The sequence below is a fragment of the Molossus molossus genome, unplaced genomic scaffold (assembly GCF_014108415.1).
Source record: "Molossus molossus isolate mMolMol1 unplaced genomic scaffold, mMolMol1.p scaffold_m16_p_18, whole genome shotgun sequence".
In the NCBI taxonomy this organism is placed as follows: Eukaryota; Metazoa; Chordata; class Mammalia; order Chiroptera; family Molossidae; genus Molossus; species Molossus molossus.
The window spans coordinates 29,449,183-29,468,601 of record NW_023425353.1 but is presented as its reverse complement, the minus strand read 5'-3'; the positions used below and the strand labels follow the sequence as shown (position 1 = coordinate 29,468,601).

At 39.7% G+C, this 19,419-nt stretch overlaps 1 protein-coding gene across 8 annotated transcripts in view; it reads right to left on the bottom strand.

Moving 5' to 3' along the window:
- The window catches only part of TFDP2 (transcription factor Dp-2), a 143,293-nt gene that overhangs the window by 45,415 nt on the left and 78,459 nt on the right, over positions 1–19,419 (bottom strand). For 6 of the 8 annotated variants that reach the window (XM_036267602.1, XM_036267598.1, XM_036267596.1 and 3 more), the window contains one exon: positions 6,487–6,590. In XM_036267602.1, coding sequence (XP_036123495.1) covers positions 6,487–6,590 — 104 coding nt within the window. Of the gene's footprint in view, positions 1–6,486; positions 6,591–11,956; positions 12,048–15,289; positions 15,516–19,419 lie in introns of those variants that run through there. The other 2 variants (XM_036267600.1, XM_036267601.1) reach the window with 2 other exon arrangements.

Below are 19,419 nucleotides of genomic sequence, written 5' to 3'. Positions count from 1 at the left end.
ACTTTTAAAAAAAGTTTTTTTGGTGCCCTGGCCAAAGTTGTGGTTGGAGCGTCGTCCCGTGCACGGGAACGTCTCAGGTTCAATTCCTAGTCAGGTCACATACCTAGGTTGCAGGTTTGATCCCTGAGTCAGGCGCATTCAGGAGGCCACTGAACGATGTTTTTCTTTCACATTGATGTTTGCTTCTCTCTCTCTCTCAAATTAATTTTAAAAATACGTTTAAAAAAAAATGCCTTGGGATGTGTTGCCAAATTGCCTTCCAAGTCTCATTAATACAAAAACAATTTAGCATTCTAGGAATATCTTTTGAAGCATTTTCATTAAAAAAAAAAAAAAGGGTATACATTGCTCTAGTGAATGGGGAGCAATGAAATGAGATTATCCCGATGTGGATGACTGTGGGCCCTGTTTTTGTTTACTCTCACCAATGTTCATAGTAGTAAGGCTTTGGGTAAGTTCCAGTTAAGAGAGAAAAGCATCTATGTGGATGTATAATCTTTAAATGACAGCTCTTAAAACAAAATAAACAGTTTTATTTCTACTATCTTATGTAGGTCAAAATGCTAATTAATTTTTGTCTCCATGATCACATGAAACCTGTTTCTGCAGCCAGGAGCTAATTTGAGTCATTAAGTTAGTTGCTAACTTGCTCCACACTGAACCAAAGGGAAGGATTCATCTTCATTTCAGGCTGAGTTCAGATTTAGTAAAGTCGAGTCAACAGTTATTCACTTACTAAATGCTTAAGAACTTTAGTTACCTTCTGTTTGGCATTATGATAGTTTGGGTCTAGGGAAATATTACATTATATAAATGCCTAGGAAATCATTTTAATACATTAATTCTATAGTTAAAAAATAAAACTCCCATGCCCTGGCCGGTTGCTCAGTGGTTAGAATGTTGGCCCACAGACTGCAGGGTCTTGGGTTCAATTCCAGTCAAGGACACGTATATCAGCTGCGGTTCGATTCCCAGTCCCGGTCTGGGTCGTGCGGGAGAAAAACAATCGATGTCTCTCTTCTCTTCCCACCCCCCTCCCCGCCCCCGTTCTTCCTTTCCACTCTATCTAAAAATTAATGGAAAGGTATCCTTGGGTGAAGATTAATAAAATGAATACATAAATAAGAAATAATAAAGCCCTGGCTAGTGTGGCTCAGTTGGTTGGAGCATGATCCCATACACCAAATGGTTGCAGGTTCGATTCCCAGTCAGGGCACATCCCCAGGTTTTGAGTTTGATCCCAGGTCAGGGTGCATACAAGAGGCAACCAACCCACTGGTGTTATTGATTTTTTTCTTTCTCTCTCTCTCTCCCTTTTCCTTCCTCTCTCTCTAAAATCAGTTTTGTTTTTTTTTTTTTTTAAAGACCATAAACAATGATAGATGTCTGGAGAATTCTGATTCTCTACAATATGGCAAGGATTATCAAACAGGGCATTAGGAAGCTTGTCTGGTGTGAAAATATGAATCCTAGACAATGCATTTGGACCTCCCAACATTCCATGCATCCCATCCCACATCCACACCTCCATTCCGTCAAGGCCTTCAGGGCAGAGAGAAAGTCTGCAGAGCCTAGCACAGTGCTCACAGGAAAGGTACAATAAATATTTCCTGACCTGAGACAGAAGACCCAGCTTTAAAATGATGGGAGAAAAGTAGTTTTTTTATACATTGATACTCTAGAAAGGATTATATAAAATCCAGTAAGAGAATACTCTACAATATAAAAGATAGTTTTCAACAATCACTACATCAGACTGACCTTGAGTATGACAGCTTAAGAAGGAAAATTTGCCATGACTGGGGTGGCTCAGTGGATGGAGCATCGGCCTGTGCACTGAAGGGTCTCAGGTGTGATTCCCGGTCGAGGGCATGTACCTGGGTTGCAGGTTCAATCCCAAACCCTGATCAGGTTGTGTGGAGGAGGCAACCAATCAATGTGTCTCTCTCACATCAATGTATCATCACTCGCTTCTCTCTCCTCCCTCCCTTCCACACTCTTTAAATTCACTGGAAAAATATCCTCAAGTGAGGATTAACAAAAAAAAAAAAAAACAAAAAAATAAAAAATAAAGGAGGAAATCTGAGTACTTGATCAGTCTCTGGTCTACTCTTTCAAGAACAGGGGTCTCCAAAAAGTAATTCTAAGTGTTCCTACCTACCCCTGACTGCACTACCTGTGCAGGATTATTACAAAAAAGTTCTTTCTCTCTCTGTTATTAGCCTACAGGCTGGGTTTTACTTGAGTTAATAAAGGGTTTTGTAGAAAATAAAAGAAGGAAGGGAAACAGGACATCAGAAAACAGGTTATCATTTTTGAGAATGACTTTGGAAATGAACTGCTATGTTCTAGTCTGTATTTCCTTCCTCTGTGTCAGATTGTCAGCTGATATTCTCTTCTGATCTGAGAGTGATTAGCAATACTCTGCTCCCTTCTCTTAGCACAGAGCCTGGTACATAGTCAGTCTTTAATAAACATTTCCTGAATGAACAAACTGGAGATGACAGACTTGAATTGGAAAGACAAGTCAGAAGCTCACGTGAGATGAAATGAGTTCTTAAATTAGGACAGCCAGTCTGAAGAAACAAAACCCAAGTCAACATAACTGATCAACCACTGAACACAGGACAGGAAAACGATGTAGGTCATGACTCAGACATGCTTTATAAAACTGAAACTTAATTTTGAAATCCAAAATTAAAATGAGAGATAATTAGAGGTAATTACTTCCGGTATTCAGTTGATCTGATAAGGAAAACAAAGTTTCCCCTTCCCCACAAAAAAAACAGACAACCTTAATGTAAATGTAATTGTGGTTTCTTTTCACAACAGATTACAGTTAGGCTATGAAAATCATATAGCAAATAAACCTCATTCTAGAGCATTTCCACTGTCAATCAACACATCTTATGTACTACTGCCATCTACAGTAAGAAAAGCCAAGGGAGCACCTATATTCTGAAGGGGAAAAAAACCTATATAATATCTATATAAAGTATTATATTAATGGATTCATTATTTAACAAATTTTTAGTTTTCAATATAAGAAACATGCAGTTTTAACCATATTAAAATAAAGATAATCATGAGGGTATCTTATATACAAAGGTGGGGGAAAGTAGGTTCACGGAGCCATTATGACATTCTTTTGCGTTAATACAGCTACTATAATAATCATAACCTGCATGTCTTTTTCCATACGAACACCTGTAAACCTGCTTTTGCTGTCTCCCTGTATATAAGCAGATACCTTTAGGAAAGGGGATGAGCCCTGGCCGGTTTCGCTCAGCGGTTAGAGCGTCGGTCCGCGGACCAGAGAGACCCAGGTTTGGTTCCCGCTAAGGGCATGTACTTCGGTTGCAGTTTGTCCCCAGCTCCAGTTGGGGTTGTGTGGGTGGCAGCCACTCAATGTGTCTCTCTCACATCGATGTTTCTCTGTCTCTCTTCTTTCCTCTCTCTCTCCCGCTCTATCTGAAGATAAACGCAAATAATAATAATAATAATAATAAAGTAACTTCCTTAAAAAAAAAAGAAAGGGGTAAGTATTCCAAACTGAAACAGTTACTGCTTGTTTCTATAAACACTGAACACAACTTTTTTCTTGTGGCTTTTTTTTTTTTTTTATCCTCACCCGAGGACATTTTTTGTTCAGATAGAGTAGGAGGAAGAGAGAGAGAAACATCGAGAAATATCGACGTGAAAGGGACACAGAGTGGCTGCCACCCGCACGACCCAACCAGGGCCGGGGACAAACTGCAACCGAGGTACGTGCACTTAGCGGGAACCGAACCTGTGTCTCTCTGGACCACAGGTCGATGCTCTAACAGCTGAGCCAAACCGGCCAGGGCTCTTGGGGCTTTCTGAATTTTTTTTTTCCTTTATTGATTTTTAGAGAGAGAGGAAGTGAGGAGAGAAAGATAGAAACATCGATGAGAGAGAACATCGATTGGCTGCCTCCTGCATGCCCCCCACTGGGGATCAGGCCCACAACCTGGGCATGTGTCCTGACCGGAAATCGAACCGGCGACCTCTTGGTACATGGGTTGATGCTCAACCACTGAGTCACACCGGCTGGACAACTTTTGAAATTTCTTTCTTTTTTGAACCTCACCCGAGGACATTTTTCCATTTTTTGTTCAGATACAGTAGGAGGGAGAGAGAGGAAGAGAGAGAGAGAGAAACATCGACGTGAAATGGACACATCGAGTGGCTGCCAACCAGGGCCGGGGACAAACTGCAACCGAGGTACATGCCCTTACCAGAACTGAACCCGGGTCTCTCTGGACTGCAGGCTGGTGCTCTAACCACTGAGCAAAACCGGCCAGGGCAACTTTTGCAATTTCTATCTACCATTAAGATTTGGCTTACAAAGAGACATGAAATTTAAATGTGCAGTAAGAAGAAATTAGATTTTATTCAAGAATTTCTAACTAAACAAATGTTTTTTAAAATCAGAAATTGAAGGTGAAGGGACAACGTTCAAAAGAGACAAGCAAGAGGAGAAGGAAGATATGGCTCTAGCTGGGGTTCCACATCAATTAGGAAATCAAAACAAAAACTCTGACTCTGGCCCACGACCTAAAACTGCAGAAAGCACCCGAGAGTCAAGGTGAGAAACAAAGCCCTTGGGCAGGCCTGGTTTAAAGGAGAGCTCCAGATCTCTCCTTCTGACCTTTTCTTGCTGATTCTGAGGTTTGCAGTAATTGTGTACATAGTATTCTTGATTACTTATTGTCAGAACTGAAGTGTATGAAGACTTTTATGTACATTAGTTCAAATTGACAATGGAAAGAGAAACTACGTGTTTCCAAAAGAGACATATGAACTTGAGCTGTAGCACCATCACCAAAATACCAATAGAAAACACTATCTCAAAAACAGAGGAGTACTGCCCTGGCTGGTTTGGCTCAGCAGTTAGTGTCAGTCCTCGGACCAGAGTTTTGGGTTCGATCCCTGGCCCTGGTTGGGTTCCTGCCGGAAGCAACCAGTCAGTGTACCTCTCTCACACCAATGTTTCTCTCTCTCTCTCCTTCCCTCCCTCTCTGCCTCCCTCCCAATCTATCTAAAAATCAATGGAGAAATATCCTCAGGTGAGGATTAAAAAAAAACAAAGACAGAGGAGTACTGTAAAGGTCAAACTCATAAGAGTTCAGGATTATTTGTTTAAGTTTGGTGTTTATATAATCACATTTCAAAATACAGACTTTAAAGTGAGGTGCCTTACCTCACTTATACCTACTGTAGTGGCTGGTGAGGGGCAAATGCTTAACAAATGTTTGAAAATATACTTGAAATGGGAATACTTCCCTGAGCTCAAGTCTCTGAGGTTTGGAGCTAGATTACATTCTTCACATAGTTATAGTAAACTGTGTAAGATCTTTGGCTTGGATTCTGTAGATAATTAACAGTCCTTAAGCGATCAGGAAAAATGTCATGTCTAGAATGTCTTAAAATTTTTAAAGACTTTCTGGAGCCACTAAGAATGTTAAAAGATATTTTTGTCTAAATAATTTGTGTTCAACATAGTCCACAGTACTATACATTATGGGAAAATTTTATCTTTATTGCTCTGTAGATGAGAACACGTAAGCCCTCACTATGAAAAGCTGTTGTTCAAATGTTTATGTACTTTTTGCTAATGGTGGGTGAAGCCATTTAAATTAGGTATAGTTTTTAGAGCAGTTGCATGTAACTTTGTTTACATAAGGTTTTCTAACAGTGCTATATTTCAAGCTCTAACATAATCAATGAAATACCTTTAGAGAAACAGTTAAATATTTCCCATTTTTCATCCATTATTTCTACTGTTCAAGATTTAAATGAGCCCAGCCGGTGTGGCTCAGTGGTTGAGCATCAGTTCATGCACCAAGAGGTGGCCGGTTCTATTCCCAGTCAGGGCATATGCCCAGGTTGTAGGCCCAATCCCCAGTGGGGGGTGTACAGGAGGCAGCCAATCGATGTTCTCTCTCATCGATGTTTCCATCTCTCTCTCCTTCTCCTCTCCTCTCTCTCTAAAATCAATAAAGGAAAAAAATTTTTTTAAAAATATTTAAATGAAGTGGCATGTTGTTTTCCCCCAAATGTCCTTTATCAAAGATTTTAAATTAATAGATCCAGATATAGATTAACTAATGGGTCATGTTCAATTTATACGAGAGTCCATAGGGCGGTAAAAATTATTTTATAAGGAGAAAATGGAAGAGAACATAAAAACATAACAGATTTCAAATCAATTTAGCCAAACAAGGAGGAACAAGAAAAGCCTCAGATAGGGAGCAAACACCTACCTCACCTCCAGAACCGAGTCAACTCGGTGAAATGAGCCATCGGGCAGCACAGTGCCTTTCTTTTTCCCAAGATTTAGGCAGTTACATCAGATAAAAACAAAACTTCTTTAAAAAATGACTGAGATAAGAAATTAAGTAAAATATGTGACCAAGTATTTTTAGTCAAGTTTCAAATTCTAAGATTTGATGATTTTCTTACCATTTGGGGTCCAACATTCACATTTATCGGTCCTAGGGTTTTTGGTAAAATCTTTGTTGGTGAGTTGGTGCTGGATACTGGAAATGCAACAAATGAAATGTTACCTGAAATGATATCAAAGCATTGGGTTAATGTTCTGCAATATCAAGGTCACCTTCTAACCCCCCAGTCCTAATCCTAGTTTGTTTAAATAATTTATAATTATCTTATAAGCAAATGATAAACAAGATGGCTTACTGAAAAGCCATACCAACGACCGCTTCGTTGTAGTGAATGCAATTAGTTCTACTGAACAGGAAATCTGAAATAGTTCAGTCTATCCGACAATTAACTACCAGATGTTTAGTTAGAGGAAAAAAATATTGAGAGAATGCATAATGCAAAGCATAGTTTACATCAGAGTTGAGAAATCCAGTTAGATCTTTGTTAGACATCGTAAACAAAAAGTGTGTGTGTATATATATATATATAAAGTATACCATGAAGTCAAATATCTATTAGAATTTCTTTATAGTATAAATACAAAATATTTATACTAAAAGTTAACATATTTTCAAAATATGAAGTTGGTAGTTTTTTGACGTTTTATTACAACAGAGAGAAAACATGATGCTACCTGGAATAATGACGTTGGAAATTGCGGGATTTGTGCAGTGTTTTATTTTGTTTAATTTTTATTTTTGTGAATCCTCACCTGAGGATATTTTTCTTTTAATTTTTAGATAGAGTGAAAGGGAGGGAGGGGGGAGGAGAGAGAGAAAACCATCCATGTGAGAGAGACACATCAATTGGTTGCCTCCCACATGACCCGGACTGGGGAGGGGATCAAACCCGAAACCCAGGTATGTGTCCTTGACTAGAATCGAACCTGCCACCCTTCAGTCGGCAGGCCGACTCTCTAACCACTGAGCCAAACCAGCCAGGGCTGTGCAGTATTTTCATGTGATTTCAACTCTAAATTTTAAATTAAGATGTCAAAGAACCACCCCCCCAAAAAGCCAATAAACAATCTTCTGAGCTACCATATCAATGACTTAACTGCTCCAGACACACTTCCGTTTATCACGTTTCTCTTAGATGCTAACAGTGTAATCTGATATAACAAAGGAGATCACCCAGGAATTATGTGAAAGAGCGTAAACCCTGAAACTCGGGGAGAAGCAACATTAAGAGCAGGACTAGCCCTGGCTGTGTGGCTCAGGGGCTGGGTGTCATTCTGAGCCCCAAAGGGAGGTTAGCTGCACTCCGAGTTCAATCCCCAGCAGCGGTGTGCAGGAGGCAGCCGGCCAATGTCGTGCTCTCACATCCATGCTTCTTTCCTCTCCCCCCTCTCTAACAATCAATAAACTATTAAAGAATTAATTAATCAAAAAAATAAAAAGAGGACTACTGAGATACCTCCTTGCCCGTCTCCTTCCTCAGACAGCCCTTCCTCAGCCCTCAAAGCTCGCCCACACTCCTGCCTCCCCGCCTCTGACCTCCGCATTCTCAGCAGACACTCCTATCTCCTGCAGTTAGGGATCAGACCACCAGGCAGCGCACAGCCCTTCTTCCTCAACCCCTCAACCTGTGAACTCATCTGCACCCGCACATATTTTTACTTATTTCTCTCTGAGTGGAAATTCTCATATAAATTACTTCTTTCATGTCTGCTCGCACCCCCTGTCTCCTCAAGGGTCTCAGGCATCGATTATGTACTCTGTTCGCTGAGTTTCCAACTATGCCATTGGCTCTTCCCCTTCAGTCTTTCTCTCTGCCTACTTTTTTGTGCATGATTTCCCTTGAATATTCACTTTTTTTTTTTAATCCTCACCCAAGGACATTTTTCGATATTTTATTCAGATAGAGTATGAGGGAGAGAGAGAGAGAGAAACATCCACGTGAAAGGGACACATCAAGTGGTTGCCACCCACACGACCCAATCAGGGCCGGGGACAAACTGCAACCGAGGTACATGCCCCTAGCGGGAACCGAACCTGGGTCTCTCCAGACTGCAGGCCGACGCTCTAACCGCTGAGCCAAACCGGCCAGGGCGAATATTCACATTTTAAAATTACATTCTTTACCTTTCTCTTGCTCACTCAATAAAGCCTAATACCCAAATCTGCTTCTCTTTCACAGTCTCAGTCTTGGTATACAACTGAGCATTGATCAGCATCCACCCAGCGACCCAATCCGGAAATAATCAAGCCCCTCCTCAATCAACTGAGCACTATATCCTACTTAGTACCTCTTAACCCTGGTTCTTGGTATCTCTTTACCGTGGTTCAAAGCTTTTGATGGTGGGCACTTCTTTAATTGGGAACTTTATCAAATCTGGTTTGAATGCAGTTACCACGGTTCACAACCATGGTTGTGCAGTGGAATTATCTGGGAAGCAATAAAAAACACCAATACCCAGGTCCTACCCCCAGGGCTGCTGATATAATTGATACGGAGTCAACTTGGGCACCAGACCGTTAAAAGGTTCCAACGTGCAGCCAGGGCTGAGCACCACTGCTCTGAGTGGACTGCCTACTTCAAACAGCTTTCCTAGCCTCTCCACACATCTATAACAAACCAGTTTTTCCACTGGTAACACTGTTCGGGACACTCCCCTTAAACTTCAGGCCTTCAAAGACCCTACAACACTTCTTAAATGGCGTCTGGACTCCTCCACATGGCCCAAAGCTCCTGTTGGGAGATCTCACCCCTGCCCCCCTTCCCAGCTTCATCTTAGCTACTCCCCCACATGCACCCCACCCACCAATCATGAAATACTCTGCAGTCCGGAAAGGCCCCAGTTTAACCACACTGGCTTTGGCGTGCACCTTCCCTTCTGCTGGGATAACTCCTACCTCCTAACACTTCAATATGGGATTTCATACCATTTTCTGACTCATTACTATGTGCCAGAGTCTGCTCTAGAATCTTCATATATATTATGTAATATCACTAATGCTTAGGACAAAAGTGTGATTTCTGTTATTACCGACTTCATCTTATACATGAAGAAACTGAGCTAGAATGAGGTTAAATGATTTGTACAAGGTCTCGTCATTGGTGAGGGCCGTGGCTCCACCTCTCCAGCCTATGCTCTATGTGGTACCTCCTCCTGAAAAGCTGCCCCCCGCCTCTGTGGTCCAGGGCCTGGAGGCCCTTCTTCTGTTCTTCATGAAACTATTATCATTTACCTGTAGTTCTACTATAAGTGGGTTATGCCTCTCAGCTTTGTACCCTAGCACCTGGTTTAGTCCCTGATACAAAACAGGTGCATACAACTATAAAAAGTGATTTGCATAGATTGGAGCCAGTACTGAATCTGGATGCCATACTTCCTGTCATGTAGCCTACATTGTACCTTTTCTTAATTAAAAAAATTTTTTTTTCTTTATTGATTAGAGAGAGGAAGGGAGAGGGAAAGAGAGATAGAAACATCGATGAGAGAGAACATCAACTGGGGATCGGGCCCACAACCTGGGCATGTGCCCCGAATGGTACATGGGTTGATGCTCAACCACTGAGCCACACCAACCGGGCCCTTTTCTTTTTAACAGGTTTCATAACTTACACTAAGTTTGAAGTAAATTTAAATACCAGGTCCTTGTGTTTGTTTTTGTTTTTGTTTTAATCCTCACCTGAGGATATTTTTTCCATTTATCTTCAGATAGAGTGGGAGTGAGGGGTAGAGAGAGAGCAAGAGAGAGAAACATTGATGTGAGAGAGACACATTGATTGGTTGCTTCCTGCACAACCCCGACCAGGGCCAGGGACAAACCGCAACCGAGGTACAAGCCCTTGACCAGAATCAAACCCATGACTCATTGGTCCAGGGGCCGAAGCTCTAACTGCAGAGCCAAACTGACCAGGGCCTTTGTTTACTGTTTCTTAGATATGACTGAACAACCAGTGTTATGAAATCAAGTTTCCTTACTCTCTGTAACTGAATCTTGATTTTTAAAAATAACATCTTATTAATTGCTAACGATTAAGGTTATTATCAAAACTCCCTAAATATGGTTATTCACTCATTTAAGAATCCACTAAACTGTAAAATAATAATCTGATTCTAGGAGAGGAAGAGCTATGTATTTGATAGGCACATGCCATAAACTCAGTCCCAGGCAAAAGAAGAACACACCACAGATCCATGTGAGAACAGAGCCCTGGGAAAATCTGGCTCTCAGATGGATTTTTAAATGACCTTAATGCTGCTGAATGTTTAAGACGAGATCATCTGTGATATACTGTTTTAGAAGCAAAAGTCAGAAACTTGCAAAAAAAATGTAAAGCAAACAAAATAAAGGTAATAAGGTTAGTAAACAGCTTGACCCTAAATTTAAACCTAACACTCAAAAAAGAAGAAGAAGAATATAAAGCATTAGTCAAAACAAAAAGAGAAATATCATTAAAGCCAGATCTGGCATGTCAGTTAATACCAAAAGAATTTAGAGGGAACTTAATAAATTTGCCAAATTGATTCTAAAATGAAAGAGTAAAGGCAGAAACAGCCAAGAAAATCTTGAAAACAAGGAATAATGTGGAAGAGGGAATTTTAGCCCACCAGATTTCAAAATTATTACATCGCAAAAGTGACTGAAATAACGTGACACTGGCTAAGAAGCAGAGCAGTAAATTAACAAAATAAAAATTGAAGCCCAGAAAGTACTTCATTTATATATGATAGTTCTACATACAGTAAAGGTAGCATTTCAAACCTATGGGGAAAGGATGGAAAACTTTAAAAACGCTGTTGAGATAAGAAATTGTCCATCTGAATAAATAAAACCTTAGATTTCAATTGCTCATCTTGCACAAAAATAAATTCCAGAAAGATAAAACATTTTAAATATGAAAATTAAAACCGTAAAAGTGCCCTGGCTGGTTTGGCTCAGCGGTTACAGCGTCGGCCTGTGGTCCAAAGAGACCCTGGTTTGGTTCCCGCTAAGGGCACGTACCTCGGTTGCAGTTTGTCCCCGGCCCTGGTTTGGTTATGCGGGTGGCAGCCACTCGATGTGTCCCTTTCACGTCGATGTTTCTCTCTCGCTCTCTGTTCCTCTCTCTTCCTCCCACTCTATCTGAACAAAAAATGGAAGGATGTCCTCGGGCGAGGATTAAAAACAAAACAAAACCGTAAAAGTATTAGGAAAAATGAAAGCATGTTACAGAATTTAGAAATCTTAAGTGAAAACAGATTGACAGATTTGACTACCTAAAAATAAGTATTTTCTAAGTAACAAAGACCCAATATACTTAAAAGACAAATCTCAGAGTTGGTGAACAAATTTGCAACGGATAGGTCATTAGATTACTATCCTCAAGAATTTGTATTTAATTAACTTCCTACTTATAAGTCAATAATAAGACAAAGTTCAATATAAAAATAAGCTGAGTACATGAAGAAATAGAAATGTCAGTGATCATATAAAAAGAATGCCTGATTTTAATAATAAAAAAATTAAAACTTTTTAAAAGAAAGTTTTTCATCTACCAGATTGATAAAGATTAAGATGGTAGCCCAGCAGGTATAGCTCAGTAGTGGTTGGGTGTCAACCCATGCACCAAGAGGTCGCTGGTTCAATTCATGGTCAGGGCACATGCACAGGTTGTGGGCCTGAACCTGGTGAGGGGCATGCAGGGGGTGGCCAATCAGTGTTTCCTCTCATTGATGTCTCTACCTCTCTCCTCTCTTTTCTCTCTAAAATCAATAAAGAAAAAAAATATTTTTTAAAGTTAGGTAGTGCCCTGAGTTGGTGAAGATGTGGCAAAATGGGTACATTTTAAAAATATTTACTTGGCACCTAGTACACTGTCCCCTGCACTCAAGGGGCTAACACACTCTTGGTGGAGGGAGTACTGGAGAGCCTTTCTGGAGGGCAGGCAGTCTGACAGTGTAATTACAGGAGTAATGGAACTGTGTGTTAGAGAATAAAATTTTAAGTGCTTTGCCCGGCTGGAGTGGCTCACTGGTTGAGCACCCCCATGCACCAAGAGGTCACCAGCTCGAATCCAGTCAGGGCACATGCCCAGGTGGTGGGCCTGATCCCCAGTGGGGGGCATGCAGGAGGGGAGCCAATCTATGTTCTCTCTCATCGATGTTTCTATCTCCTTCCCCTTCCTCTCTCTCTAAAATGAATAAAGAAAAAAAAATTTTTTTTTAATTTTAAGTGCTTTAAAAACAATTGTACACATCGTAAAGCCTCTTTCCACTTCAACAAATATTCTTTCGACTGCCCTCTATTGCCTAAGTAGCAAGCTGATCCCCGGCCTCTGCAACGTCACAATGGATAATGGGCATACCCTCTGCTGGATATATATCCTAGTAAACTAAGCAGATAAGCAATGTATACATGTCCTAGGATTACAGCAATGTGGATAAAAGCAAAAACCTGGAAAGAATTTAAATGTTTAAACATCTTTTGGCACATGTATATGATGGAACATATCCCTCTCCCCCAATACAATTATGTATTGCCATGGAAAAATGTTCCTATTAGTATGACTCCATTTATCTTAAAAACTACATATACACATTAGTTTATACATGTGCAAAAAGTCTGGCAAGATAACTAACAAATTTAATAGAGGTTAGCTCTGGTGAGTGCTATGGAGGAATGTCTCAATACTTTTTTTTTTTTTTTTTTATCCTCACCCGAGGACATTTTTCCATTTTTTGTTCAGATAGAGCTGGAGGGAGAGAGAGGAAGAGAGAGAGAGAGAAACATCGATGTGAAGGGACACATCAAGTGGCTGCCACCCGCACGACCAACCAGGGCCGGGGACAAACTGCAACCGAGGTACGTGCCCTTAGCGGGAACCGAACCCGGGTCTCTCCGGACCGCAGGCCGACGCTCCAACCGCTGAGCCAAACCAGCCAGGGCTCAATACTTTTTTATTATTGAAAAAACATTTTATGAACATGCATGCACTTGTTTTATAATTAAAAAGCTATTGCCATTCTGAAGAAAAAAAGAGAAAGCGAGACAGAATCACTACAGCTGCTGAAACAAGAGGAAGGTCTGCAAATAAGGTATCTATATGATTTTTTAATTAGTAAAAATAAAATCTGTTTTAGAAGCAATTAAAGGGGCTCACTGGGATTTCAATCACAGTAACATTCAGAAATAAAGCCATGTACATATTTAGACAATTTGCTTTAATCGAATAAACTAGGTTCAGCAGCAGAAATACAAGTTTTGTTTTTTTTACTCAAAATAAGTTACAAATACCCAGTCTCCCGAAATTAGAGCCAGGTTAAGAGAAGTAAACCAAACCATGTCTAAACAATTTTTCATAAGTACCTGGCCTTAATTCCTATCTTCTTGGCAATAGGGGCCCAATACTGTCCAGAAGCCAATTCCTGGCACTTGATGTATTTATTTATTTTTTTTTTTTTTTCTTTTTATCCTCACCCAAGGATATTTTTCCATTTTTTGTACAGATAGAGTGGGAGGGAGAGAGAGAGAGAGAAACATCGATGTGAAGGGACACATCGAGTGGCTGCCACCCGCACGACCAACCAGGGCCGGGGACAAACTGCAACCGAAGTATGTGCCCTTAGCGGGAACCGAACCCGGGTCTCTCCGGACCACAGGCTGACGCTCTAACCGCTGAGCCAAACTGGCCAGGGCATATTAAAAACAAAAATGTAAAGACCTGCCTGGATTTTGGTTCTGGCAATTCCCTGAATTAACTAAAGGAGATCCACCACCTAGGGAAGTGGCAAGGAAAAACCTTATGCCAAAGCTTGGCACAGGCACAAAATCTGGGCTCAAATTTTATTTCAATTTCTTGAGTAAATGGAATCTTTCTGGTTTCCATTAGAATTGTCTAGACACCAATGATTTCTGTCACTCATAATTCTTCCAGTTTCTGTTAATCACCTTCAATATGTCCAATTAAAATGAAAAAAAATTCAGTCAAATTATTGTGGTTTGTCTGCATGATGCCAGTGTAAATTATTTTTTCACAGCAGACTTTCTGGGAAAATTTTTTTGTTTTTTTGCCTCAATTAGCTTTTGGAAAAACCTAAATCCAAGCCTGTATCACATTCTCCTAAAAGAACCAAATTAGTAACTTACTGTAGGAAAGAATATGCCTATTTTATGGGTTTACAAATATGTCAAAGCAGAAATAATGATATAACCCATATGTACAGGGTCCAACATCATAGGACACGCTAACCTACAGCCCTAAATAAAAGTTTTAAAATGACCTAGATTGTAATGGTGCATGTGTTTGTCAAATGTAATTCTACTACATGTAAATTATACCTTAATTTTAAAATGATGGGAAAAAGTGAGCCATGCAATTTTATATGTATTAGTAAGAGGCTAATTATAGATTATAGAACCCTCTTGCTTCTCTTCTGTTACCTCAATTGGGGCTATTTAACAGGTAGTTCATGTGTTTGTGTAAATGACATCCCTTTAGCTACTCTCTTTTAATAAAAGTCTCCTGAATCATCACCATCTCCCTCTCTGCTAGATCATTCTCATCAGCACATTAACATGCATTCTTTCTTTCATTTAAAAAACAAACAATGCACAGCTCTCTGGCTTCCAACTCATTTCTGTTGCCCTCTATAGCAAAATTCACAAAACCTGTCAACATTTACAATCTCCACTTCTCCAGTTTTTTGTTTTTTGTTTTTAACCCACTCTCACTTCTCCCCCACTGAACAGCTCTTGTCAAGATCATCTTTATGTCGGTAAATCCAGTGGTCAACTCTTAATTTTCAATTTACTTTAACCTATCAGCCAAATTTGATGGTTTAAAAATAAATAAATAAATCGCAACTTCCCTTGAAACACTCTTCACTTACCATCCAAACCACCATTCTCTACGGGTTCTTCTAACTTACTGGCTTCTCCTTCTCAGTCTCGATCACCGACTCCTCCTCTCTAAAAACATTCAGAAGCTCTTTGGTTTGGTCCTCCAACTCTTCCGTCAATTCTTCCTCACTAGGTGATCTGAGGGCTCTCGCGATTAAACCTCTCCTGAGCTTCAGAGTCACATATCCAGCTGTCATTTCTGGCATCTCCATTGTGCTGTTTAACAAGTATCTCGACTTAACACCTGAAACCTAACTCCTGACTGCTCTCCATCCCACCCAGAAGCCTCCTTCTCCCATCTCTCGCTTCATCTCAATAAATGTCAACTCCATTCTTCAACTGTTCAGACAAAAAAAAAGATTGCTGTTGACTCCTCCCTTTCTTTCATATCCTACATTCACTCTAATAATAAGTCCTGTCAGCCCTACAAATATGCCTTCAATACAACTACTCCTCAACACTCCACTGCTATCACTCTGGTCAAAGTCACCATCTCTTCTTAAGTTATTGATTCATCAACCTGCTTCTGCATGACCCTCCCCTCCCCCAACTCCATTCCCATGCTGTCCAATACAGTAGTCACCAGACACATGTGGCTATTACGCACTTGAAATGTGGCTAGTATGACTGAGAACCTGAAATTTTAAATGTATTGAATTTTAATTACTTTAAACTTAAAAACTAAAGTAGTATAAAATATTTTCCCATTAAATACAGCTTTGTTGCTTTGGTAGCACTACACTTTAACTGTTGAAAATTCAGCATCTAAATTGAAATGTGCTCTAAGTGTAAAATACTCATCAGAGTTTGAAGGTTAAGTACCCCAAACGTACAGTATCTCATTGATAATTTGTTTATATTGATTACATGTCGAATGATAATATTTCAAATATACTGAGTTAAATAAAATCTATCATTAAAATTAAGTTTACCTGTATCTTTTTACCTCTTTAACTGTGGCTACTAAAAAAATGTAAGTTACATAAGCAGCTCACATTATACCAGTAAAGAGCACTGTCCTACCCCACACAGCAGTCAGAGTAACCCTGCTCTGGGGAGCAATTATCTTCAACACGCTCAGAAGCTTTGCATCTGTCAGTGCAAATAGTCACGTTGCATTCAAGAACCCTGTACTGTGCCACGTGTTTCTGACCTCATCACCTGTCCATCTCCCCCTACTTCATTCCACTACATTCAGAGGCTTCCTTGCTGTTCCTCAAAACATGCCAAGCAAATGTATGGCTCATGACCTCTGTTCTTAGTTTCCCCTGCCTGCAACTTTCTTCCCGATATTTATACGTGCCTTATTCCCCAGCTTCCTTCAAGTCTCTGCTCAGTCATCACTGCTGCAGATTCCTGACCAGCCTGTATCAGCACTTCCCAACTTACTATGATTTTTTTCACCAGAGTACAGGCATATATCAGAGATATTGAGGGCTCAGTTCCAAATCACCGCAATATAGCGAGTATCACAATAAAGTGAGTCGTAATCTTTTTGTTGGTGGAGATATGTACTTATCTCTTATTGACATATTGCTTATTTATATTTATTTGCTTATGAAATTATTAACTGTCAATAGCCCACCCACCCTCAGAATGTTAAGCCCTGCAAGGACAGGGGCTTCTTTTCTCATTCACTGCTCTGTGTTTAGCATCTAACAACATAGTGCTTGGGACATAGCAGAGTTCAACAAATATTTATTGAGTGAATGAATGAATGAATGAATGATGGAAGCCTATGATATAAATTCATGAGACAAGAGTATACTGTGAAAACGAAGTCTACTCTCAACCCCAGCTACACCTAACCATGCACTTCCATAGTGATACCTACTGGTCCCTATTCGTTTATAACCTTTCAGAAATATTCTATGCATATATAAACATATATGCATAAATATCCTTTTTCCCTTACATATATGGTTGAATACTATATCGGTTTGCATGCAGCTTTTTTCATACCTTTTTTTTTGTAATTTTTTTTCTTTATTGATTTTAGAGAGAGAGGGAGGGAGGGTGAGAAAGATAGAAACATTGATAAGAGAGAACATCAATTGGCCACCTCCTGCATGCCCCCCATTGGGGATCAGGCCCACAACCTGGGCATGTGCCCTGACTGGGAATCGAACCAGCGACTTCTTGGTGCATGGGTCGACGCTCAACCACTGAGCCACACCGGCCGGGCTGCTTTTTTCACACTTAATAACAAGTATTTATCTTAGATGGTTTTCCATACCTGTATATGTAATCTGCCTCAATATTTACTTTGTTAGCTATATAGTATTTCTTTTTATGGCTATAGTAGTTTATTTGTTGAGTCCCTTAGTAATGGACTAAATATTACAAACATTTTAAATAGTAAAATCTTTTATTATTACAAATAATACTGCAGTGACATACATATATATCTTTACACATATTGGTTGTACCAATTTACCCTCCCTTTAAAATGTATAAAAGTATCCATTTCCATATATCCTTATCAGTGTGTTATCAAACTTTACTTCTGTCAGTTTTTAGGTTAAAAATAGTATCTAGCCCTGGCCAGTTTGGCGCAGCGGTTAGAGCATCAGCCTGCGGTCCAGAGAGACCCAGGTTCAGTTCCCACTAAGGGCATGTACCTCGGTTGCATTGTCCCCGGCCCTGGTTGGTCATGCGGGTGGCGGCCACGCGATGTGTCCCTTTCACGTCGATGTTTCTCTCTCTCTCTGTTCCTCTCTCTCCCTCCCACTCTACCGGAACAAAAAGTGGAAAAAATGTCCTCAGGCAAGGATAAAAAAAAAAAAAAGTAGTATCTAATTTTGATTCTATTTTTGATTCTTATCATGAATAAGGCTAACTTACTTTGTTTAAAAGTCATCTAAATTTTCCTTCCTGAGAATTATGCCCATCTTTTACTGGCAGCTGGTGAGATTTTTTTATTGGTAAAACCTCTTTAAATAATGAAGAAATAAGTATATTCTTTGTTATACCTGCTGCAAATATTTTTACCAATTTGATATTTGTCTTTTGCTTTTATATATGATTTTCTTTGCATATTTAAAAAATGTGGTCAATTTTTATAGTCCTTTCCTTTTATGACTTTTACATCATACATAAAAAAGTCTGTATGTTTAAACATAAAAATAAAGAAAGTCAGAGTGACTGCAAAGTTTATTTATCATTCCTCTGCCCCCTAGAGGTGTATATTGTACATGGACATGCTATGCATATTTCACTTATCTTCCAGGTTTGGTATTTCCAGTTGGATATGCTGTTCGTTGAAATTAATTATCATTAGTTGTATGCTAAGATGGTGTAAAACATCCTCCATGTTCTCTTATAATACTTTAATACCTTCATTTTAAATTTTACATCCTTGACCCATCTGAAAGTATTTGATGCTAAAAGTGCAAGTTCCCATTTTTCTCCAGATGGCTACTTTTAATAAATAACCTACCCCCCCATACTGATACAAAATGCAACCTTGATCATTTTACTTAATTTCAGTCAGTCGATTGCCTTTCTATTCTGCTCCACTGATCTGCTATTTATGTGGCAGTATCACATGCTTTATTTTATTAGAGAATAACATTTCTACTAGGAATAAGAAGTTAAGTGTCAAACATTTGTTCCCATACTATCTTTTTTTAATCCTCACCAAAGGATATTTTTCTATCTATCTTCAGACAGAGTGCAAGGGAGGGAGAGAGAGAGAAATATCAATGTGAGAGGGACACATCAAGTGACTGCCGCCCACAGGACTCCGACCTGCAACCAAGGTACTGCCCTTGACGGGAACTGAACCCATCACTCATTGGTCTGCAGACTGATGCTCTTACCACTGAGCCAAACCAGCCAGGGTTCTTCCTATACTACCCTTTTAACTACTTATAAATATTTATTGTAAAGGACTAACGATTCATTTCAAATATATTACTGATGAGATCAAGTCACAGGTTGATTCTGGAACAGGCCAATTCATTTTGCAACGAGAAAAGATTCTACAACCTTCAGCCAGCCACCTAGAAAGCAATATATGTCCGTGACAATAGTGGACTAGGGAGAAACTATATGAATAGCTCAGGGGGTATCTATCACCTTTATTTAGAAAATAACTCAGGCTCAATAAATCAACAGC